Raw genomic sequence first — 20119 nt, 5'->3', positions numbered from 1 at the left:
GTTACTTATACCTAGATGGTCCTTTTTAAAGAATATTGTTGGATTCCAAACAGTCTATGTCATATTGGAATACAGTGTAAATGTTTCACAACCACAACTTTAACTCACAATCTTTTTCTCATTTTACAAAATTTTGACTTTTACATAACCATGATAACTTTGTTATCCTGTAAATCTATTTTATTATTTAGTAATCATGCAACAGTTAACAACCAAAAGGCATGATCACCTAAAAGAGGGAAAATTAAGTAACTAGTAAACTGCAAAATACATTTTGAAATTTTCTAAAGCCTTCGAGTTGTACTATAATTTTGTTGGCTCTTCTTCACAAATGTATTTATCAGAAAGGACATTTAATACCATTGCTGTGTTAATCTTCTACAGAATAAAGATACAGAGCCAACAAATCGTAAAGGTTTCTTGGAAGTTCACTTGAATTTTTCTAAGTTCGTGTACTTTCTTCCTTTGTTACCAAAATTGCATACAGTCTGGTCAGAATGGGGATGTTATATCAGATTATTCGTGTTGAGAGATAGTCACACTCTCTGCATGTTAAGAACCATTGCAACAACTCTTTTGAGGGGATGTTGCAAGACCTATCTAATGAATTAATTGGTAATTTGTTCTTGTCCTGAACATGCATGAACTATCTGCCAATGGACATTAAATATCCAACAATCAATCGATAAATTGCAGACTTACTGAATCTTTCAGATCCCCTAACTCATCAGCTGATTTTCCTAGTATAAGTTCTGCTGATTCCTGGAAACAAGTCACCCACTGGTTATCAGAGAAGTCGGCCAGATTTGCCTACAATATTGAAGAAAATATGCACCACATCAAACAAAATACGTCAGCAAATTTCACTTAAGGATAAATGTTCTATACAATGGCGAAAATCAAACCTGATAAAAATGTGTACTGTACATTCAGAAAGTATTTCATGCATTTATTATTGCGATTTTGTCCATTTAGACTTTAATGCAATTATATTTTATTGAGAAAAATCCTGTTTAATTCATTTCAAAAATTGCAAAATGCGATTTTAAATTATTGTGGTTATAACCCTGTTGCATAGTTCCTTCAAACCATGGTTAATTTTGCTGTGCAGTAAAACAATCTACTCCATATTACTTCTTTTGGAAGTTATGTCATGTTGTTGCTGGTTGGCATTATATCTATTTTTGGTCTATCTGATCAGAAGGTCACATCTTATGTATTTTTTCCACACCCTGTAACGTTGAAGAGTGCATGATGTAACTCACTTCAAATAAGGAAAATCCTCTTGCACCTTCTTATATTAATATGCAGAAAAAATAATACATGATTACAGCACTGTCCCAGGTTAGGCCCAGGGTTGCGACTGTGCTAACATGTTTAACCCCATCTCATTCTGTATGTATGAGTCTGTCCCAAGTCAGAAGCCTGTTGTATAGTGGTGGTCATTTGTTAATGCGTTAAATATTTGTTTTTCATTTATCTTTTGTACATAAATAAATTAGACTTTGTTTTCTCGTTGTGTTATTTTGGTCTCTTGTGGAGAGTTGTCTCATTGGCAATCATACAACATCTTCTTTTTTATATTTACATAATTCACTGATGACTGAGATCAGTTATAAATACTTACAGATAGAATCATCCTCCATTTAAAGTTTGGCACTTCATGATTACATTTTTCACATCTAAACATACCATTTCCTTGGTCAATGAGTTTCTTATTACAAGCTTCTTTGGGGCAAGCCTACAATCATATTGATAAAATAATATTACAAGACTCTATTGAGCTAGACTATAACACATATATTAAATGACATTGGACAATAATGTGTCGATAGTACATGGATGCCCCACTCGCACTATAATTTTGTATGTTCAGTGGACCGTGAAATTGGGGTAAAAACTTTAATTTGTAATTAAAATGAGAAAGATCATATCATAGGAAACATGTGTACTAAATTTCAAGTGGATTGAACTTCAACTTCATCAAAAACTAACTTGACCAAAAACTTTAACCTGAAGTGGGATGAAAAGACGCAGACAAACGAAAAGACGGACGAACGAATGGAGGCACAGACCAGAAAACATAATGCCCCTCTACTATTGTAAGTGGGGCATAAAAATATTGCAACTAACCTACAATTACATTTAAAAAGATCTAGAAAATTCACCTGATCCAGTTCCTGTGATAACGTATGCAAACCAGAAACTGTGCCATTTATAGTTTGTCAATGAACGGGTTTTGAATTTAAAATGATTGGCACTAATGGTTAATACATCTAATATCCTGATAAAATATTTTTGAAGAAATATGCTTTTGCAAAATAGTCTTAACAAGTGAAACTGCGAGCTACTGCTCACTGATGATACCCCCGCCACAAGTGGATAATAGTAGTATACTACTACACGTTCTGGAACACATTCCAGACATTCCAGCAATTGTGGTACACGTTGTAAAACAGTAAGAGGTCAATCAAAGTTCAAATAAGTGACATTCCAGCAATTGTCAGAATGATGTCATCAAGAATGTTGTAACCTTAGGAATGTGTAGAATGTGTGTATTTTGATTTTATGAATATACAGTATACATAGGTATACCTCATTCAGTAATATGTTGTTTGGATAGCAAGTAAATGGCTTGGGAAAAGATACGATGATTAAAACACATTTACATTTATTCAAAGCTAACATGCACGTTTCAAGTGCCTTTATCATTTTTAAGTTAACATTATGTTTTCAATAAACTATATGTATATATAATATAAAATTGCGATTTTTATCCAACACAATTATAGGTTTGAACGTAGTTTTCAATTTAGACTCGTTTATATATAATATATATATATAAGTCGTCTAAATATCAGCCCAACAAAGTTAGATCTGTAAATTTGCTTTCTCAAATGTTTTGTTCTTCCTTCGTCAGGATTAGAACTCATGGCACTGATATATCGTGCCATCAAATCGCCTCGCACTATGTCCGATGCGAAAGACCACTCAACCACCTAGGCTTTAATATGGTACATTGTTTTAAAATATGTTACCTGAGATAGCTTTGATTTAATGAAATACACCAGTCAAGGACAATTATGTGATGAATACTATTATGTATTTACACTATATGTTGACATTAATGGCATGATGTGTAAAATAGACGATAAACAACTATACATGTCAACATCAATAATATTCATACATATGATAAAGTCTTTAACATATGTAAAAAACAAATAAAAAAAAACCCGATAAAATTGAAAACGTACCTAAAACGAAATATTTTGAGCTCATTTAATCGATAAATATATATTAAACTTTAAACAATAAATTAAATTTTGAACTGATATAAGGTATGAAAAAAGTTACCTTATTTTTTTTCTTCTTTGAAACAGGTTTCTAAATAAAAATAAATAAATTGATTTTTTTTTAAAGAATTGCACCAATTTATCAAAGAATCATAGAATAAGTATCAAATGAAATCCATAAAAACAATCAAAGTATACACATGGTCATATAAAAAATAATTTGATAAAAAATATATCTGAAACACGGCAAAAAGCTAGATTTTTAACATGCATTTTGAAACATTAAGGAACTCTCAAAAAGAAGCAATAAGATTGATAAAAAGAACTTCACATACAAAATTTACACAAACAAAATTTTCCAATCTATAGTATTGTATTTATGTACGCTTTTTTTTATCGGTTTCTGAATAAAATATTGTTTACACTAAACTTTGACAAGTTTGGTCTTATAACTGTGTTTTTTTTTGTCTTTGAGACCTTCTCAGTACTTCCATTTCATTGACATATGGTATTGATTGATTCTGAAGGGAGTATTTGTTTCTTCTGAGCAAGTGCTGGAGCAATGGGATGGTCATGGCCAGCCTATGGTTTATCATCTTGTTGTGCAGCAGGGTTTTCTTGGTGGTTAAATAAACTTTGAAGTCTTTGTACAAATTTTCTTATAATTTCTATGATACCTTCAACAATCATCACCACAGCTAAGATATATTCTGTAAAAATAGTATTATCTACTTATTATTACATCTCTTGTTTCATCTATTGATATTCCATCATCAATTGATGTATAAACCTCATTTTACTTCTATCCAGTTGAAATTGTTCCATTTGAAATTCTTCAATAGGAACTCCTTTTCTTTTGATATTTGATTATATGAATAATGTTGAAGTGCTTAAAATGATTATCAAAACTGAAAAATAAGAACAATGTCCAAATATCATGGCTCGCACATTTCAATTATTTATTTTTTCTGCCACAAGATATGATATGAATAGTTTTATTTTGAAGGCACAATATAACATAACTCCAAATGCTATAGCAAAAACCAATGAAAAGGGAAAAAATAAAGATAGTTATTTTGAACTTACCTTTCTTCTCAGTGTTTTATTGTGTAATTATATTTTCCTTATCTGTGATATTTTTTTCTTTAATTGTATTTCTTTTGTTTAAGTTGTATTTCTTTTTTATGAATATGTTTTTTTTCTTTAACTGTTTATGTTTAAGTTGGATCTATTTTTTTTATAAATATGTTTTTTTTTTCTTTTATTGTATTTCTTTTGTTTAAGTTTGTATTTATTTTTTGTGAATGTGTTTTATTTTTTTTATTTTTTTTTAATTGTATTTCTTTTGTTTAAGTTTGAATTTATTTTCTGTGAATGTGTGTTTTTCTTTTTTTATTTATCAAAACATGTCAACAATTCTATTGAATACCTACTTTTTTTTTTTATTAATAAATTTAATGAACGTTTACTTAAATATATATCCTACCAAGCTAACCCCATAAAATTAAAAAGTAACTAAATAAACTCATGATATATTGCAAGAATGAAATTTTGTATTTGCGTAAAACACGCGTTTCGTCTTTTGACGCTCGAAGAAACAAAGTCGAGCATTATAGTCCATACCAAACGACAGAAATACAGTGTTTTGTGGTCATTTGTACACGAAATAAATGGATTTTATGTAGATTTTTTTAAACAAATGTATGTCAAATTGTTTAAAGGACAAACAAAATATGAAATATAGAACCCCATCTTGAGCCTGATATTACACACCATTTCAGTTCATGTTTTTTTTTTGAAGACCTTGCTTTACTTTTTACATCAAAAGAATGTAAAATGCCTGTAAACCTCTTAGTTATGTATTGTTTACATGTCAATATTTGGATAATGCAGTACTGTTTTCTTATAAAATTTTTGCGGGTATATAGACTTTGAAGGGGTTCTTTCAAAACAAATTCACATAAAAAAGTTGATAAACAAAAATGACACTTGGGAGAAGTTTTCGGGGATAAAATTTTCGTTCTCTTATATTCCAAAAATAAAATACTCTAAATATTCATATTTTATGCAAAACAAATCCATTTACAATGATCTCAATTTATAGTAATCAGAATGATTTCTATTACATTCTAAATATTCAAGAGGGTTCTATATGTATATATATAAATATATATGTATTAAAACTGTAACACAATTAAAATATTGTCCATACAATTCTGTCATTACAGCCCTCTCCATTAGAATAAGTTCCATATCTATATGTTTTTAGGCTAAAAATCAATGATACAAACAAAAATAGTTCATATCAGAAAAGAAAGCAATAAAATGAATAATATGTATAAATTTATAAATGTATATGTTGAAATAAAGAATTACTAACAAAATAGATAATAAGTTAACGGAAAAGAAATTTGAGAAATTTGAGGTCATTAAACCCATAGGGAAGTCAACCCATTTATTGTTAAAGTATTTTATAATGGGGGTTTATTCTCTAAAATATTCCTTTTCATGTAAGAATTCTTTAAACTTACTGATTTTAAGAAGATGCTAATATATATATATATATTTATTTTTTTTAGAAATGTTTTTTGTTGCAATAAAAGAATCGATAGTAGTTTGTATAAGTTTTGTGTAGATTGAAGGTGTGCGAATATTCTGGTAGCTGCCTTGTCAAATCAAACATATATATTTACAGGAAACTTTTGACAATATTCTGTTACGCAAAAAAAAAAACCAACTTGTTGAAAAATCCCTAACGAAAAAAAAACACCGTTATAATATGATTAATTTTTAGAAGCAGACGAATTTCTGACTAAATTTTCGTTGTTCTTTTATTAGACATTTAGTTAGTAGAAATACTGGTTTGCCATATTATTGGCTTGCCATCCTTGATGATTTTATTTAATGAACAATACTCGTACCAATACTGAGTCATACTTGAGTTTTGAGATTTCAGAGCTTCTTGTTTGAAATTATTTTTGTGGAATTCAAAAAGGTGCATACGGACAGTTAACACAAAGTCAGTATTGAAAATATCATAAACTGTACAATACCTTCAAAATAGACAAGATGAAGGGATCTCACTAAAGTTCATTTAATGGAATAATTCCCCGAATTAAAAAATATGTAGCTACTATTAGAACAGACCAATTGATACTTCTAGGAAATCAAATACCGTCATATATAAGACCTTAGGATTTGTTAGACATTATCGGTCCATTTTTGTTTTGTTTAAAAGTTTTCTTTCTTTCTAAATCTAATCTGCCAAAGCCTGATATTTTGTTTATAATGGTTACTGTATACTTTTATCTTTTAGCTTGCCTGACCTCGCAAGACACGTGAGATATTGCTATGACTTGGAAAATTTTGGAGTGAATAATAATGTTTTTCTTTAAGTATATACATAAATAGATAAAGATTATAACATTAAATGGAGTTAACTAATTTATGGTTGAAGTATTTTGTGATGAATTTTATTTCTCTGTAAAATACTCCTTTCCATGTAAGAATCTTTGAAGGTTTTTCTTTCCTTCTAAACTTACTGATTTTAAGAAGATGTCTTATGATGTATATATAAATGTTTTTAAATGTTTTTTTTTGTTGAAATAAAAGAATCGATAGAAGTTTCTGTAGGTTTTATGTAGATTGAAAGTGGGTGAATATTCTTGGTACTGCCTTGTCGGCTGCCAAATCAAATACCGTAATACAATGTCATAGTACCATTAGGGCTTATACAAAGACATCAGTTTTCCATATTTTTTTTTATTAAAAGTTTTCTTTTTTTCTGAATTGAATCAGCCAAAACCTGATTTCTTTTTATAGTTGTTACTGTTTACTTTCACCTTTTAGCTTGCCAGACCATACTAGGTACGTGAGCTTTTGCTATAAGTTATTGTTTGCTGAAATGGTCATAAACTTTTTAAAAACGTCAATTTGAAATCCACTTGAAAGCTCCAATTTCCATTAACGTTTGCATAAAGATCCTTAGACTATCTGAAGGATAATGTATTTCGTTGTTCCTTTCTATGGAAATATATAATAACTTAAACTTTTATTTTGCTCATATCTTAAATAATATGATATAATGTACCAAGTCAGGAATACGGCAATATTAATCTAATAGTTCGTTTCTTTGTATGTTGCATTGTCGTTTGTATTTTGTTTCACTTCCGCGTTCTGTTGTTTATTTGTTTAACTCTTACAGTTGATGCGTCTTCGATTCAAGTTTGTAGTTCGGATTGCGTTTTCTCTCCATCAATTTATGATTTTTTTTTACAACGGTATACTACTGTTGCCTTAATTTAAAAGATTTCCAATTTGTAGAAGGTATATTGGCATTCGAAGCTAAACATATTTTACAGATATTTACAATATTACATAATAAATACAATTTTCACTAAAAAATCCATAATTTCAAAGTACACTGGTACAATATTGCAATCAAAAGAATGCATATTATCTTTTTTAAATAATAAAGATAACAATTTTTATATTTGTTCAACCTTGAAAAAAGAAAAGAATATTTTTTATACATAAGTTTTAAAATGTTCTAAACATAAGCTGCCATTGATTGATTACATATTCAATGTAACAATTAAAAAAAAACGAGTGGAAAAAGATTCATTTGATGTATAAGATATAAAGTTATTCCAGAGTCAATTAACCTATATGAATCTACGCCTAAAAAAAGAGTTTATCAAATAATGGAAGAGTTTGTATAAAACTGAAATTATTTTTTACAGATAAAATTTATGAAATATTTTGTTGAAAATAAACCTTAAGCATATATTAATGTACTTTCAAAAAGAAAAAAGTACAAAAAGCATACTAAATAAGTATAAAATGATCTTAAGCCTTAAACACTAGAAATTACTGTGGGTAAATTAAAGCGATAGCACATATTTACTTATGGAAATTCATTCAGATGGCAGAGAAGTAGAAATTAGTTATTTCTTTTTGCTCATATCTATGCTAAGATGTTTTAAAAAGAAGCCTGAATGGAAAGAGCGCTTGTTTTATACTGTTCTTCCAGACAATATGGGTTGAGGCAAAGTTTTTCACTTTCAATAAGTTACTTGATAAAAGGTTATCCTAAGTACATTTCAGTAATATTTTAACCGCTCGTTATCCTTCAGAAGTAAACTGTGAAATAATTCATGCAAAACATTCATTCCGCAGTTATATTTAAATAGATTTTGTTATTAGTTATCAAATGTAGCAGGATTATAATTTAGTACGCCAGGCGTGCGTTTCGTCTACATAAGACTCACCAGTCATGCTCAGATCAAAATAGTTATAAAGCCAAAAAAGTACAAAGTTGAAGAACATTGAGGGTTGTAATTTTTTTATGAAGGACTTCATCTTTGTAAGTTCATTTTGCACATCACATTTAAATTGCTTGACACAAACCAGGATCAGGACCATAACTACGTTTTGTTCAATGTTAATCTAATTTTTTTTCTGAATCCATAGTGTACACATGATTAATACAACGTGACGTAATCCTAGCCATATGAATATCAGAACATTGAAACATTTCAGATAGAAAGTCAGCATTCTAGTTTTGGGAACAAAACTAGAAGTGGGCAATTTTCGAAGCTGTATTTTGGCTATATAATTCTAAAATTATAAACATTTCTACAATTCTCTATGCAAAAGTGGAAATTCATTATGTATATCTTAACTCTTTTTAGGGGGAGGGGGTGACAAACTGATACCGGTAGTTGCCAAAAACAAAACCCCGCAGTTTTATATTTACTGAATGCAACTCTAAGGCTTAAGAGAACACAATAATTCTGGTAGAAAATGCAGTGAATTTCTGTATAATGCGAAATAAATCAGAATAAAAACTTGTTTCTTTAATCGCAAATACAGACAGGAAAAACAATTATTCTTAAACTCAATGTTGTATTTAATTTTATCATAATTTTCAAGGGAAACTAATTGTTCACTTCCCTTATAAATAAAATAAACTTATTCTTTTCAGAAATTAATAATCAAACAATGTATCTCCTTCCCCTTTTTAGACTCCTCTGGTTTTTTTTGTCAATAGCCTAATAAGTCAATAAAAGTGTGTGTAGTGACTCGTTTTATGATATACACTTTAAAAAAATATCTACCAGATCAAACTCAAAACATGGACAATTGGATGTGATAAAGACAATTTTATTCAGGTTGACGCACAGCTCACTAAACTAATATCGAACCATTTATCCAAATGAATAGGATTACGTTTTTAAGGTATACACAAATATATAACAAAAATTGGTAATGTGTAAGAAAATATGGAATTAAGAAATCAGTGGATTAAATATATTACTCTCACTATAAAAAAAAATCAAAGACATTAATCAAAGCTCGCCTGCTGAATGAGGTAGATAGGAGAAGAAACAAATCAAATAAGCCTACATCTGGAATTACAGCTTTACAAAGGAATATATTTATAGCATTCTTACTTGGACATTGTTGCATTGCCTGGTGTAAAAATGCATTCGATTTTATGATTAATAGTAGGCTCAAGTAAAAAAGTTGGCTTTACACGTATGAATGTATGCTGAATTAATATAACAATTCCACAACTTGTGGCATATTCGAAAATATTTTAAACAAAACTAAATTTATTACTGCACATATGCAGGTCTTCAAAGCTCAATAAAGATGTTATATGTTTTCAATATATAAAGGACGATGTGATTTGAGTGCCAAGGAGACAACTCTCCATCTGTTTTTCAACCACAAAGACTTCCAACTGGAACATATCATATTTTTATGTGAATTATTCTTTTCCCACCTTCAACTTTATCATATTTGTTTTGTTTTATTTATTGTCAATATATATATCGGCATATCATTTACAATTGTTTCAACAATCGAAAAAAAAACCAGGTTAGAAACTCACAGCAAATTGACAATAAAATTATCTTTGCATCGGGCTCATCCTCCCCCTCCCCCTCCCCCCCCAAAAAAAATTAATATCAATGATTCATACTAAAGAAATTCCTGTGGAATGCTGTACTTAATTCAAGACAGAGATTTAATTGTCCATACAATGTTTACCCTAATGTGAAGTGTGTAAACGGACACACTTGGTTTGACAAAACTCTTGCAAATACGAATTTCAATTCTGGTATCTATGATGAGATTTTTTACTATATTGTACTTTCAATTAGCATTTCGAAGTGGCATACAGAATTTGACATTTAACCGATTTTACATTTTTTTTTATACATATCTTTTATTGTCAATTTGCTGTGAGTTTCTAACCTGGTTTTTTTTCGATTGTTGAAACTATTGTAAATGATATGCCGATATATATATTGACAATAAATAAAACAAAACAAATATGATTAAGTTGAAGGTGGGAAAAGAATAATTCACATAAAAATATGATATGTTCCAGTTGGAAGTCTTTGTGGTTGAAAAACAGATGGAGAGTTGTCTCCTTGGCACTCAAATCACATCGTCCTTTATATATTGAAAACATATAACATCTTTATTGAGCTTTGAAGACCTGCATATGTGCAGTAATAAATTTAGTTTTGTTTAAAATATTTTCGAATATGCCACAAGTTGTGGAATTGTTATATTAATTCAGCATACATTCATACGTGTAAAGCCAACTTTTTTACTTGAGCCTACTATTAATCATAAAATCGAATGCATTTTTACACCAGGCAATGCAACAATGTCCAAGTAAGAATGCTATAAATATATTCCTTTGTAAAGCTGTAATTCCAGATGTAGGCTTATTTGATTTGTTTCTTCTCCTATCTACCTCATTCAGCAGGCGAGCTTTGATTAATGTCTTTGATTTTTTTTTATAGTGAGAGTAATATATTTAATCCACTGATTTCTTAATTCCATATTTTCTTACACATTACCAATTTTTGTTATATATTTGTGTATACCTTAAAAACGTAATCCTATTCATTTGGATAAATGGTTCGATATTAGTTTAGTGAGCTGTGCGTCAACCTGAATAAAATTGTCTTTATCACATCCAATTGTCCATGTTTTGAGTTTGATCTGGTAGATATTTTTTTAAAGTGTATATCATAAAACGAGTCACTACACACACTTTTATTGACTTATTAGGCTATTGACAAAAAAAAACAGATGAGTCTAAACAGGGGAAGGAGATACATTGTTTGATTATTAATTTCTGAAAAGAATAAGTTTATTTTATTTATAAGGGAAGTGAACAATTAGTTTCCCTTGAAAATTATGATAAAATTAAATACAACATTGAGTTTAAGAATAATTGTTTTTCCTGTCTGTATTTGCGATTAAAGAAACAAGTTTTTATTCTAATTTATTTCGCATTATACAGAAATTCACTGCATTTTCTACCAGAATTATTGTGTTCTCTTAAGCCTTAGAGTTGCATTCAGTAAATATAAAACTGCGGGGTTTTGTTTTTGGCAACTACCGGTATCAGTTTGTCACCCCCTTCCCCTAAAAAGAGTTAAGATATACACAATGAATTTCCACTTTTGCATAGATAATTGTAGAAATGTTTATAATTTTAGAATTATATAGCCAAAATACAGCTTCGAAAATTGCCCACTTCTAGTTTTGTTCCCAAAACTAGAATGCTGACTTTCTATCTGAAATGTTTTAATGTTCTGATATTCATATGGCTAGGATTACGTCACGTTGTATTAATCATGTGTACACTATGGATTCAGAAAAAAAGTAGATTAACATTGAACAAAACGTAGTTATGGTCCTGATCCTGGTTTGTGTCAAGCAATTTAAATGTGATGTGCAAAATGAACTTACAAAGATGAAGTCCTTCATAAAAAAATTACAACCCTCAATGCTCTTCAACTTTGTACTTTTTTGGCTTTATAACTATTTTGATCTGAGCATGACTGGTGAGTCTTATGTAGACGAAACGCACGCCTGGCGTACTAAATTATAATCCTGCTACCTTTGATAACTAATAACAAAATCTATTTAAATATAACTGCGGAATGAATGTTTTGCATGAATTATTTCACAGTTTACTTCTGAAGGATAACGAGCGGTTAAAATATTACTGAAATGTACTTAGGATAACCTTTTATCAAGTAACTTATTGAAAGTGAAAAACTTTGCCTCAAACCATATTGTCTGGAAGAACAGTATAAAACAAGCGCTCTTTCCATTCAGGCTTCTTTTTAAAACATCTTAGCATAGATATGAGCAAAAAGAAATAACTAATTTCTACTTCTCTGCCATCTGAATGAATTTCCATAAGTAAATATGTGCTATCGCTTTAATTTACCCACAGTAATTTCTAGTGTTTAAGGCTTAAGATCATTTTATACTTATTTAGTATGCTTTTTGTACTTTTTTTCTTTTTGAAAGTACATTAATATATGCTTAAGGTTTATTTTCAACAAAATATTTCATAAATTTTATCTGTAAAAAATAATTTCAGTTTTATACAAACTCTTCCATTATTTGATAAACTCTTTTTTTAGGCGTAGATTCATATAGGTTAATTGACTTTGGAATAACTTTATATCTTATACATCAAATGAATCTTTTTCCACTCGGTTTTTTTAATTGTTACATTGAATATGTAATCAATCAATGGCAGCTTATGTTTAGAACATTTTAAAACTTATGTATAAAAAATATTCTTTTCTTTTTTCAAGGTTGAACAAATATAAAAATTGTTATCTTTATTATTTAAAAAAGATAATATGCATTCTTTTGATTGCAATATTGTACCAGTGAACTTTGAAATTATGGATTTTTTAGTGAAAATTGTATTTATTATGTAATATTGTAGATATCTGTAAAATATGTTTAGCTTCGAATGCCAATATACCTTCTACAAATTGGAAATCTTTTAAATTAAGGCAACAGTAGTATACCGTTGTAAAAAAAAATCATAAATTGATGGAGAGAAAACGCAATCCGAACTACAAACTTAAATCGAAGACGCATCAACTGTAAGAGTTAAACAAATAAACAACAGAACGCGGAAGTGAAACAAAATACAAACGACAATGCAACATACAAAGAAACGAACTATTAGATTAATATTGCCGTATTCCTGACTTGGTACATTATATCATATTATTTAAGATATGAGCAAAATAAAAGGTTAAGTTATTATATATTTCCATAGAAAGGAACAACGAAATACATTATCCTTCAGATAGTCTAAGGATCTTTATGCAAACGTTAATGGAAATTGGAGCTTTCAAGTGGATTTCAAATTGACGTTTTTAAAAAGTTTATGACCATTTTAGCAAACAATAACTTATAGCAAAAGCTCACGTACCTAGTATGGTCTGGCAAGCTAAAAGGTGAAAGTAAACAGTAACAACTATAAAAAGAAATCAGGTTTTGGCTGATTCAATTCAGAAAAAAAGAAAACTTTTAATAAAAAAAAATATGGAAAACTGATGTCTTTGTATAAGCCCTAATGGTACTATGACATTGTATTACGGTATTTGATTTGGCAGCCGACAAGGCAGTACCAAGAATATTCACCCACTTTCAATCTACATAAAACCTACAGAAACTTCTATCGATTCTTTTATTTCAACAAAAAAAACATTTAAAAACATTTATATATACATCATAAGACATCTTCTTAAAATCAGTAAGTTTAGAAGGAAAGAAAAACCTTCAAAGATTCTTACATGGAAAGGAATATTTTACAGAGAAATAAAATTCATCACAAAATACTTCAACCATAAATTAGTTAACTCCATTTAATGTTATAATCTTTATCTATTTATGTATATACTTAAAGAAAAACATTATTATTCACTCCAAACTTTTCCAAGTCATAGCAATATCTCACGTGTCTTGCGAGGTCAGGCAAGCTAAAAGATAAAAGTATACAGTAACCATTATAAACAAAATATCAGGCTTTGGCAGATTAGATTTAGAAAGAAAGAAAACTTTTAAACAAAACAAAAATGGACCGATAATGTCTAACAAATCCTAAGGTCTTATATATGACGGTATTTGATTTCCTAGAAGTATCAATTGGTCTGTTCTAATAGTAGCTACATATTTTTTAATTCGGGGAATTATTCCATTAAATGAACTTTAGTGAGATCCCTTCATCTTGTCTATTTTGAAGGTATTGTACAGTTTATGATATTTTCAATACTGACTTTGTGTTAACTGTCCGTATGCACCTTTTTGAATTCCACAAAAATAATTTCAAACAAGAAGCTCTGAAATCTCAAAACTCAAGTATGACTCAGTATTGGTACGAGTATTGTTCATTAAATAAAATCATCAAGGATGGCAATCCAATAATATGGCAAACCAGTATTTCTACTAACTAAATGTCTAATAAAAGAACAACGAAAATTTAGTCAGAAATTCGTCTGCTTCAAAAAATTATTCATATTATAACGGTGTTTTTTTTCGTTAGGGATTTTTCAACAAGTTGGGTTTTTTTTTTTGCGTAACAGAATATTGTCAAAAGTTTCCTGTAAATATATATGTTTGATTTGACAAGGCAGCTACCAGAATATTCGCACACCTTCAATCTACACAAAACTTATACAAACTACTATCGATTCTTTTATTGCAACAAAAAACATTTCTAAAAAAAATAAATATATATATATATATATTAGCATCTTCTTAAAATCAGTAAGTTTAAAGAATTCTTACATGAAAAGGAATATTTTAGAGAATAAACCCCCATTATAAAATACTTTAACAATAAATGGGTTGACTTCCCTATGGGTTTAATGACCTCAAATTTCTCAAATTTCTTTTCCGTTAACTTATTATCTATTTTGTTAGTAATTCTTTATTTCAACATATACATTTATAAATTTATACATATTATTCATTTTATTGCTTTCTTTTCTGATATGAACTATTTTTGTTTGTATCATTGATTTTTAGCCTAAAAACATATAGATATGGAACTTATTCTAATGGAGAGGGCTGTAATGACAGAATTGTATGGACAATATTTTAATTGTGTTACAGTTTTAATACATATATATTTATATATACATATAGAACCCTCTTGAATATTTAGAATGTAATAGAAATCATTCTGATTACTATAAATTGAGATCATTGTAAATGGATTTGTTTTGCATAAAATATGAATATTTAGAGTATTTTATTTTTGGAATATAAGAGAACGAAAATTTTATCCCCGAAAACTTCTCCCAAGTTTCATTTTTGTTTATCAACTTTTTTATGTGAATTTGTTTTGAAAGAACCCCTTCAAAGTCTATATACCCGCAAAAATTTTATAAGAAAACAGTACTGCATTATCCAAATATTGACATGTAAACAATACATAACTAAGAGGTTTACAGGCATTTTACATTCTTTTGATGTAAAAAGTAAAGCAAGGTCTTCAAAAAAAAAACATGAACTGAAATGGTGTGTAATATCAGGCTCAAGATGGGGTTCTATATTTCATATTTTGTTTGTCCTTTAAACTATTTGACATACATTTGTTTAAAAAAAATCTACATAAAATCCATTTATTTCGTGTACAAATGACCACAAAACACTGTATTTCTGTCGTTTGGTATGGACTATAATGCTCGACTTTGTTTCTTCGAGCGTCAAAAGACGAAACGCGTGTTTTACGCAAATACAAAATTTCATTCTTGCAATATATCATGAGTTTATTTAGTTACTTTTTTAATTTTATGGGGTTAGCTTGGTAGGATATATATTTAAGTAAACGTTCATTAAATTTATTAATAAAAAAAAAAGTAGGTATTCAATAGAATTGTTGACATGTTTTGATAAATAAAAAAAGAAAAACACACATTCACAGAAAATAAATTCAAACTTAAACAAAAGAAATACAATTAAAAAAAAATAAAAAAAATAAAACACATTCACAAAAAATAAATACAAACTTAAACAAAAGAAATACAATAAAAGAAAAAAAAACATATTTATAAAAAAAATAGATCCAACTTAAACATAAACAGTTAAAGAAAAAAAAAAACATATTCATAAAAAAGAAATACAACTTAAACAAAAGAAATACAATTAAAGAAAAAAATATCACAGAAAAGGAAAATATAATTACACAATAAAACACTGAGAAGAAAGGTAAGTTCAAAATAACTATCTTTATTTTTTCCCTTTTCATTGGTTTTTGCTATAGCATTTGGAGTTATGTTATATTGTGCCTTCAAAATAAAACTATTCATATCATATCTTGTGGCAGAAAAAATAAATAATTGAAATGTGCGAGCCATGATATTTGGACATTGTTCTTATTTTTCAGTTTTGATAATCATTTTAAGCACTTCAACATTATTCATATAATCAAATATCAAAAGAAAAGGAGTTCCTATTGAAGAATTTCAAATGGAACAATTTCAACTGGATAGAAGTAAAATGAGGTTTATACATCAATTGATGATGGAATATCAATAGATGAAACAAGAGATGTAATAATAAGTAGATAATACTATTTTTACAGAATATATCTTAGCTGTGGTGATGATTGTTGAAGGTATCATAGAAATTATAAGAAAATTTGTACAAAGACTTCAAAGTTTATTTAACCACCAAGAAAACCCTGCTGCACAACAAGATGATAAACCATAGGCTGGCCATGACCATCCCATTGCTCCAGCACTTGCTCAGAAGAAACAAATACTCCCTTCAGAATCAATCAATACCATATGTCAATGAAATGGAAGTACTGAGAAGGTCTCAAAGACAAAAAAAAAAACACAGTTATAAGACCAAACTTGTCAAATTTTAGTGTAAACAATATTTTATTCAGAAACCGATTAAAAAAAGCGTACATAAATACAATACTATAGATTGGAAAATTTTGTTTGTGTAAATTTTGTATGTGAAGTTCTTTTTATCAATCTTATTGCTTCTTTTTGAGAGTTCCTTAATGTTTCAAAATGCATGTTAAAAATCTAGCTTTACCAATGCATATAAAATCATTAAGTTGTAAACGTTCTCATCTATATAATTAAACACTTATGTATGTCAATTATTTTCTTAATATATGATCTTTTAATATAACTTATTTTTTATATGATATATACCTTAACATACTTAGTGTTGTTAATATTAACAACATTTTGTCTATTGCTTGGTCCGTTTCTGTGTGTGTTGCGTTTCGGTGTTGTGTCGTTGTTCTCCTCTTATATTTAATGTGTTTCCCTCGGTTTTAGTTTGTTACCCCGATTTTGTTTTTTGTCCATGGATTTATGAGTTTTGAACAGCGATATACTACTGTTGCCTTTATTTAATATGTAAAGATAGAACTTAACTATCAATACATAAATCTTTTTTTTTACCATTCCCCACTTTTATTCCAGATATTAGGGACAGTTCTGAAAGGAAGTTTTTTCTGTTATTTTCTTTTACAGGAAATGTGGTATGTGTCGTGTTTTTAGATGGTGTTTATGAAAATGATATTTTTTTAGTCTTGCGCTTGATGGGTTTATAGACAATTTTTTTTGTTATAAATTACAGTTTGATATTTAAGTCACTCTTTTGATTGTTTATATATATATGTCTCATTTTACATAGTTAATAGTTTATCCAAGTTTAGTATACAGAATATTGTCGCATTTTTATGGTTTTGCCGTGTTTCAGATATATTTTTTATCAAATTATTTTTTATGACCATGTGTATACTTTGATTGTTTTTATGGATTTCATTTGATACTTATTCTATGATTCTTTGATAAATTGGTGCAATTCTTTAAAAAAAAATCAATTTATTTATTTTTATTTAGAAACCTGTTTCAAAGAAGAAAAAAAATAAGGTAACTTTTTTCATACCTTATATCAGTTCAAAATTTAATTTATTGTTTAAAGTTTAATATATATTTATCGATTAAATGAGCTCAAAATATTTCGTTTTAGGTACGTTTTCAATTTTATCGGGGTTTTTTTTATTTGTTTTTTACATATGTTAAAGACTTTATCATATGTATGAATATTATTGATGTTGACATGTATAGTTGTTTATCGTCTATTTTACACATCATGCCATTAATGTCAACATATAGTGTAAATACATAATAGTATTCATCACATAATTGTCCTTGACTGGTGTATTTCATTAAATCAAAGCTATCTCAGGTAACATATTTTTAAACAATGTACCATAGTAAAGCCTAGGTGGTTGAGTGGTCTTTCGCATCGGACATAGTGCGAGGCGATTTGATGGCACGATATATCAGTGCCATGAGTTCTAATCCTGACGAAGGAAGAACAAAACATTTGAGAAAGCAAATTTACAGATCTAACTTTGTTGGGCTGATATTTAGACGACTTATATATATATATTATATATAAACGAGTCTAAATTGAAAACTACGTTCAAACCTATAATTGCGTTGGATAAAAATCGCAATTTTATATTATATATACATATAGTTTATTGAAAACATAATGTTAACTTAAAAATGATAAAGGCACTTGAAACGTGCATGTTAGCTTTGAATAAATGTAAATGTGTTTTAATCATCGTATCTTTTCCCAAGCCATTTACTTGCTATCCAAACAACATATTACTGAATGAGGTATACCTATGTATACTGTATATTCATAAAATCAAAATACACACATTCTACACATTCTTGATGACATCATTCTGACACTTGCTGGAATGTCACTTATTTGAACTTTGATTGACCTCTTACTGTTTTACAACGTGTACCACAATTGCTGGAATGTCTGGAATGTGTTCCAGAACGTGTAGTAGTATACTACTGATAATATTAATAGTGTAAAAATATGCAAGTGTTCGGTAAACAGGAAGTTGTCGAGTGATGAATCTGAAAACGCATCACACGATATAGCTGACTTAGATAAACCCTGAAACCAAATTTCAGAAATCCTTGTATTGTTGTTCCTGAGAAAAATGTGACGAAAATTTTCAACTTTGCTATCATGTGGTCCGAGAACACAATTAATTCGTAGTGCATTTCTTTTAGAACATATGTGAAAATTAAAAAAATCCCACCTGCGCTTTCTCAATGAAACTTTTACAGTGTGTTGTACTACTTTTGGGACAAATTATATCAAAATTATAGAAAACTTCATCGTCTCTAACTCAAAATATGGACAATTTTATCTTTAGGGCCTCTTGAAATCTTTTGACAGCTTCCGAAGTGCTATTTTTCAACCTTTTTCTCCTGGACCAAATCACTACTTTCCTTTAAAATTCTGAACCCAAACTTTTTTACAGTGTAATTTCACCCCCCTACTTACAATTTGAGGCATTAAACATGGAGAAATAAATTTGGAAGGGGTATAAAAATTAATGGCAAGTAACCCACTGTTAACACTAGGGACTATATTTGTGAACAACGAAAATCAAGGGACGACAATTGTGGTCTCGGACCATGTGTAAAATTATACAAGTGTTCGGTAAACAGGGAGTTGTCAAGTGATCAATCTGAAAACGCATCACATGGTATAGCTGACTTAGATAAACCCTGAAACCAAATTTCAGAAATCCTTGTATTGTAGTTCCTTAGAAAAATGTGACGACTGTTTCATGGGACGGACTGACTGACGGACGGACTGACGGACGGACAGACAGAGGTAAAACAGTATACCCCCCTTTTTATAAGGGGGTATAATAATAATTTTAAATAGGTAAATGAATTTCTTAAAAAATATGTTTACTTTATCCTAGCTACGAGGTCGTGTAAATTTAGGGCACTTATTTCAAACTCAAGACGATCTCAACAAAACAAAATACCGAATTTGGTGTATTGAGTGCAAATTTCAGACATGGAATACAGAGGAAATTTTTAAAACCGTAGACCATAGTATCCTTCATTAGAAATTGTCTGACTCTACTGAGTATAATTCTGTCATTT

General features: G+C 28.9%; 1 protein-coding gene across 1 annotated transcript in view; it reads right to left on the bottom strand.

The window, feature by feature from the left end:
• The window catches only part of LOC134727919 (replication protein A 70 kDa DNA-binding subunit-like), a 42384-nt gene that overhangs the window by 2413 nt on the left and 19852 nt on the right, over positions 1 to 20119 (bottom strand). Inside the window, 2 exon segments of the mRNA XM_063592314.1 lie at positions 703 to 810; positions 1628 to 1741. Of these exon segments, the coding sequence (XP_063448384.1) occupies positions 703 to 810; positions 1628 to 1741 (222 nt within the window).

Source organism: Mytilus trossulus, chromosome 8, assembly GCF_036588685.1.
Source record: "Mytilus trossulus isolate FHL-02 chromosome 8, PNRI_Mtr1.1.1.hap1, whole genome shotgun sequence".
Lineage (NCBI taxonomy): Eukaryota > Metazoa > Mollusca > Bivalvia > Mytilida > Mytilidae > Mytilus > Mytilus trossulus.
This window is presented reverse-complemented; position numbering and strand designations above follow the sequence as displayed.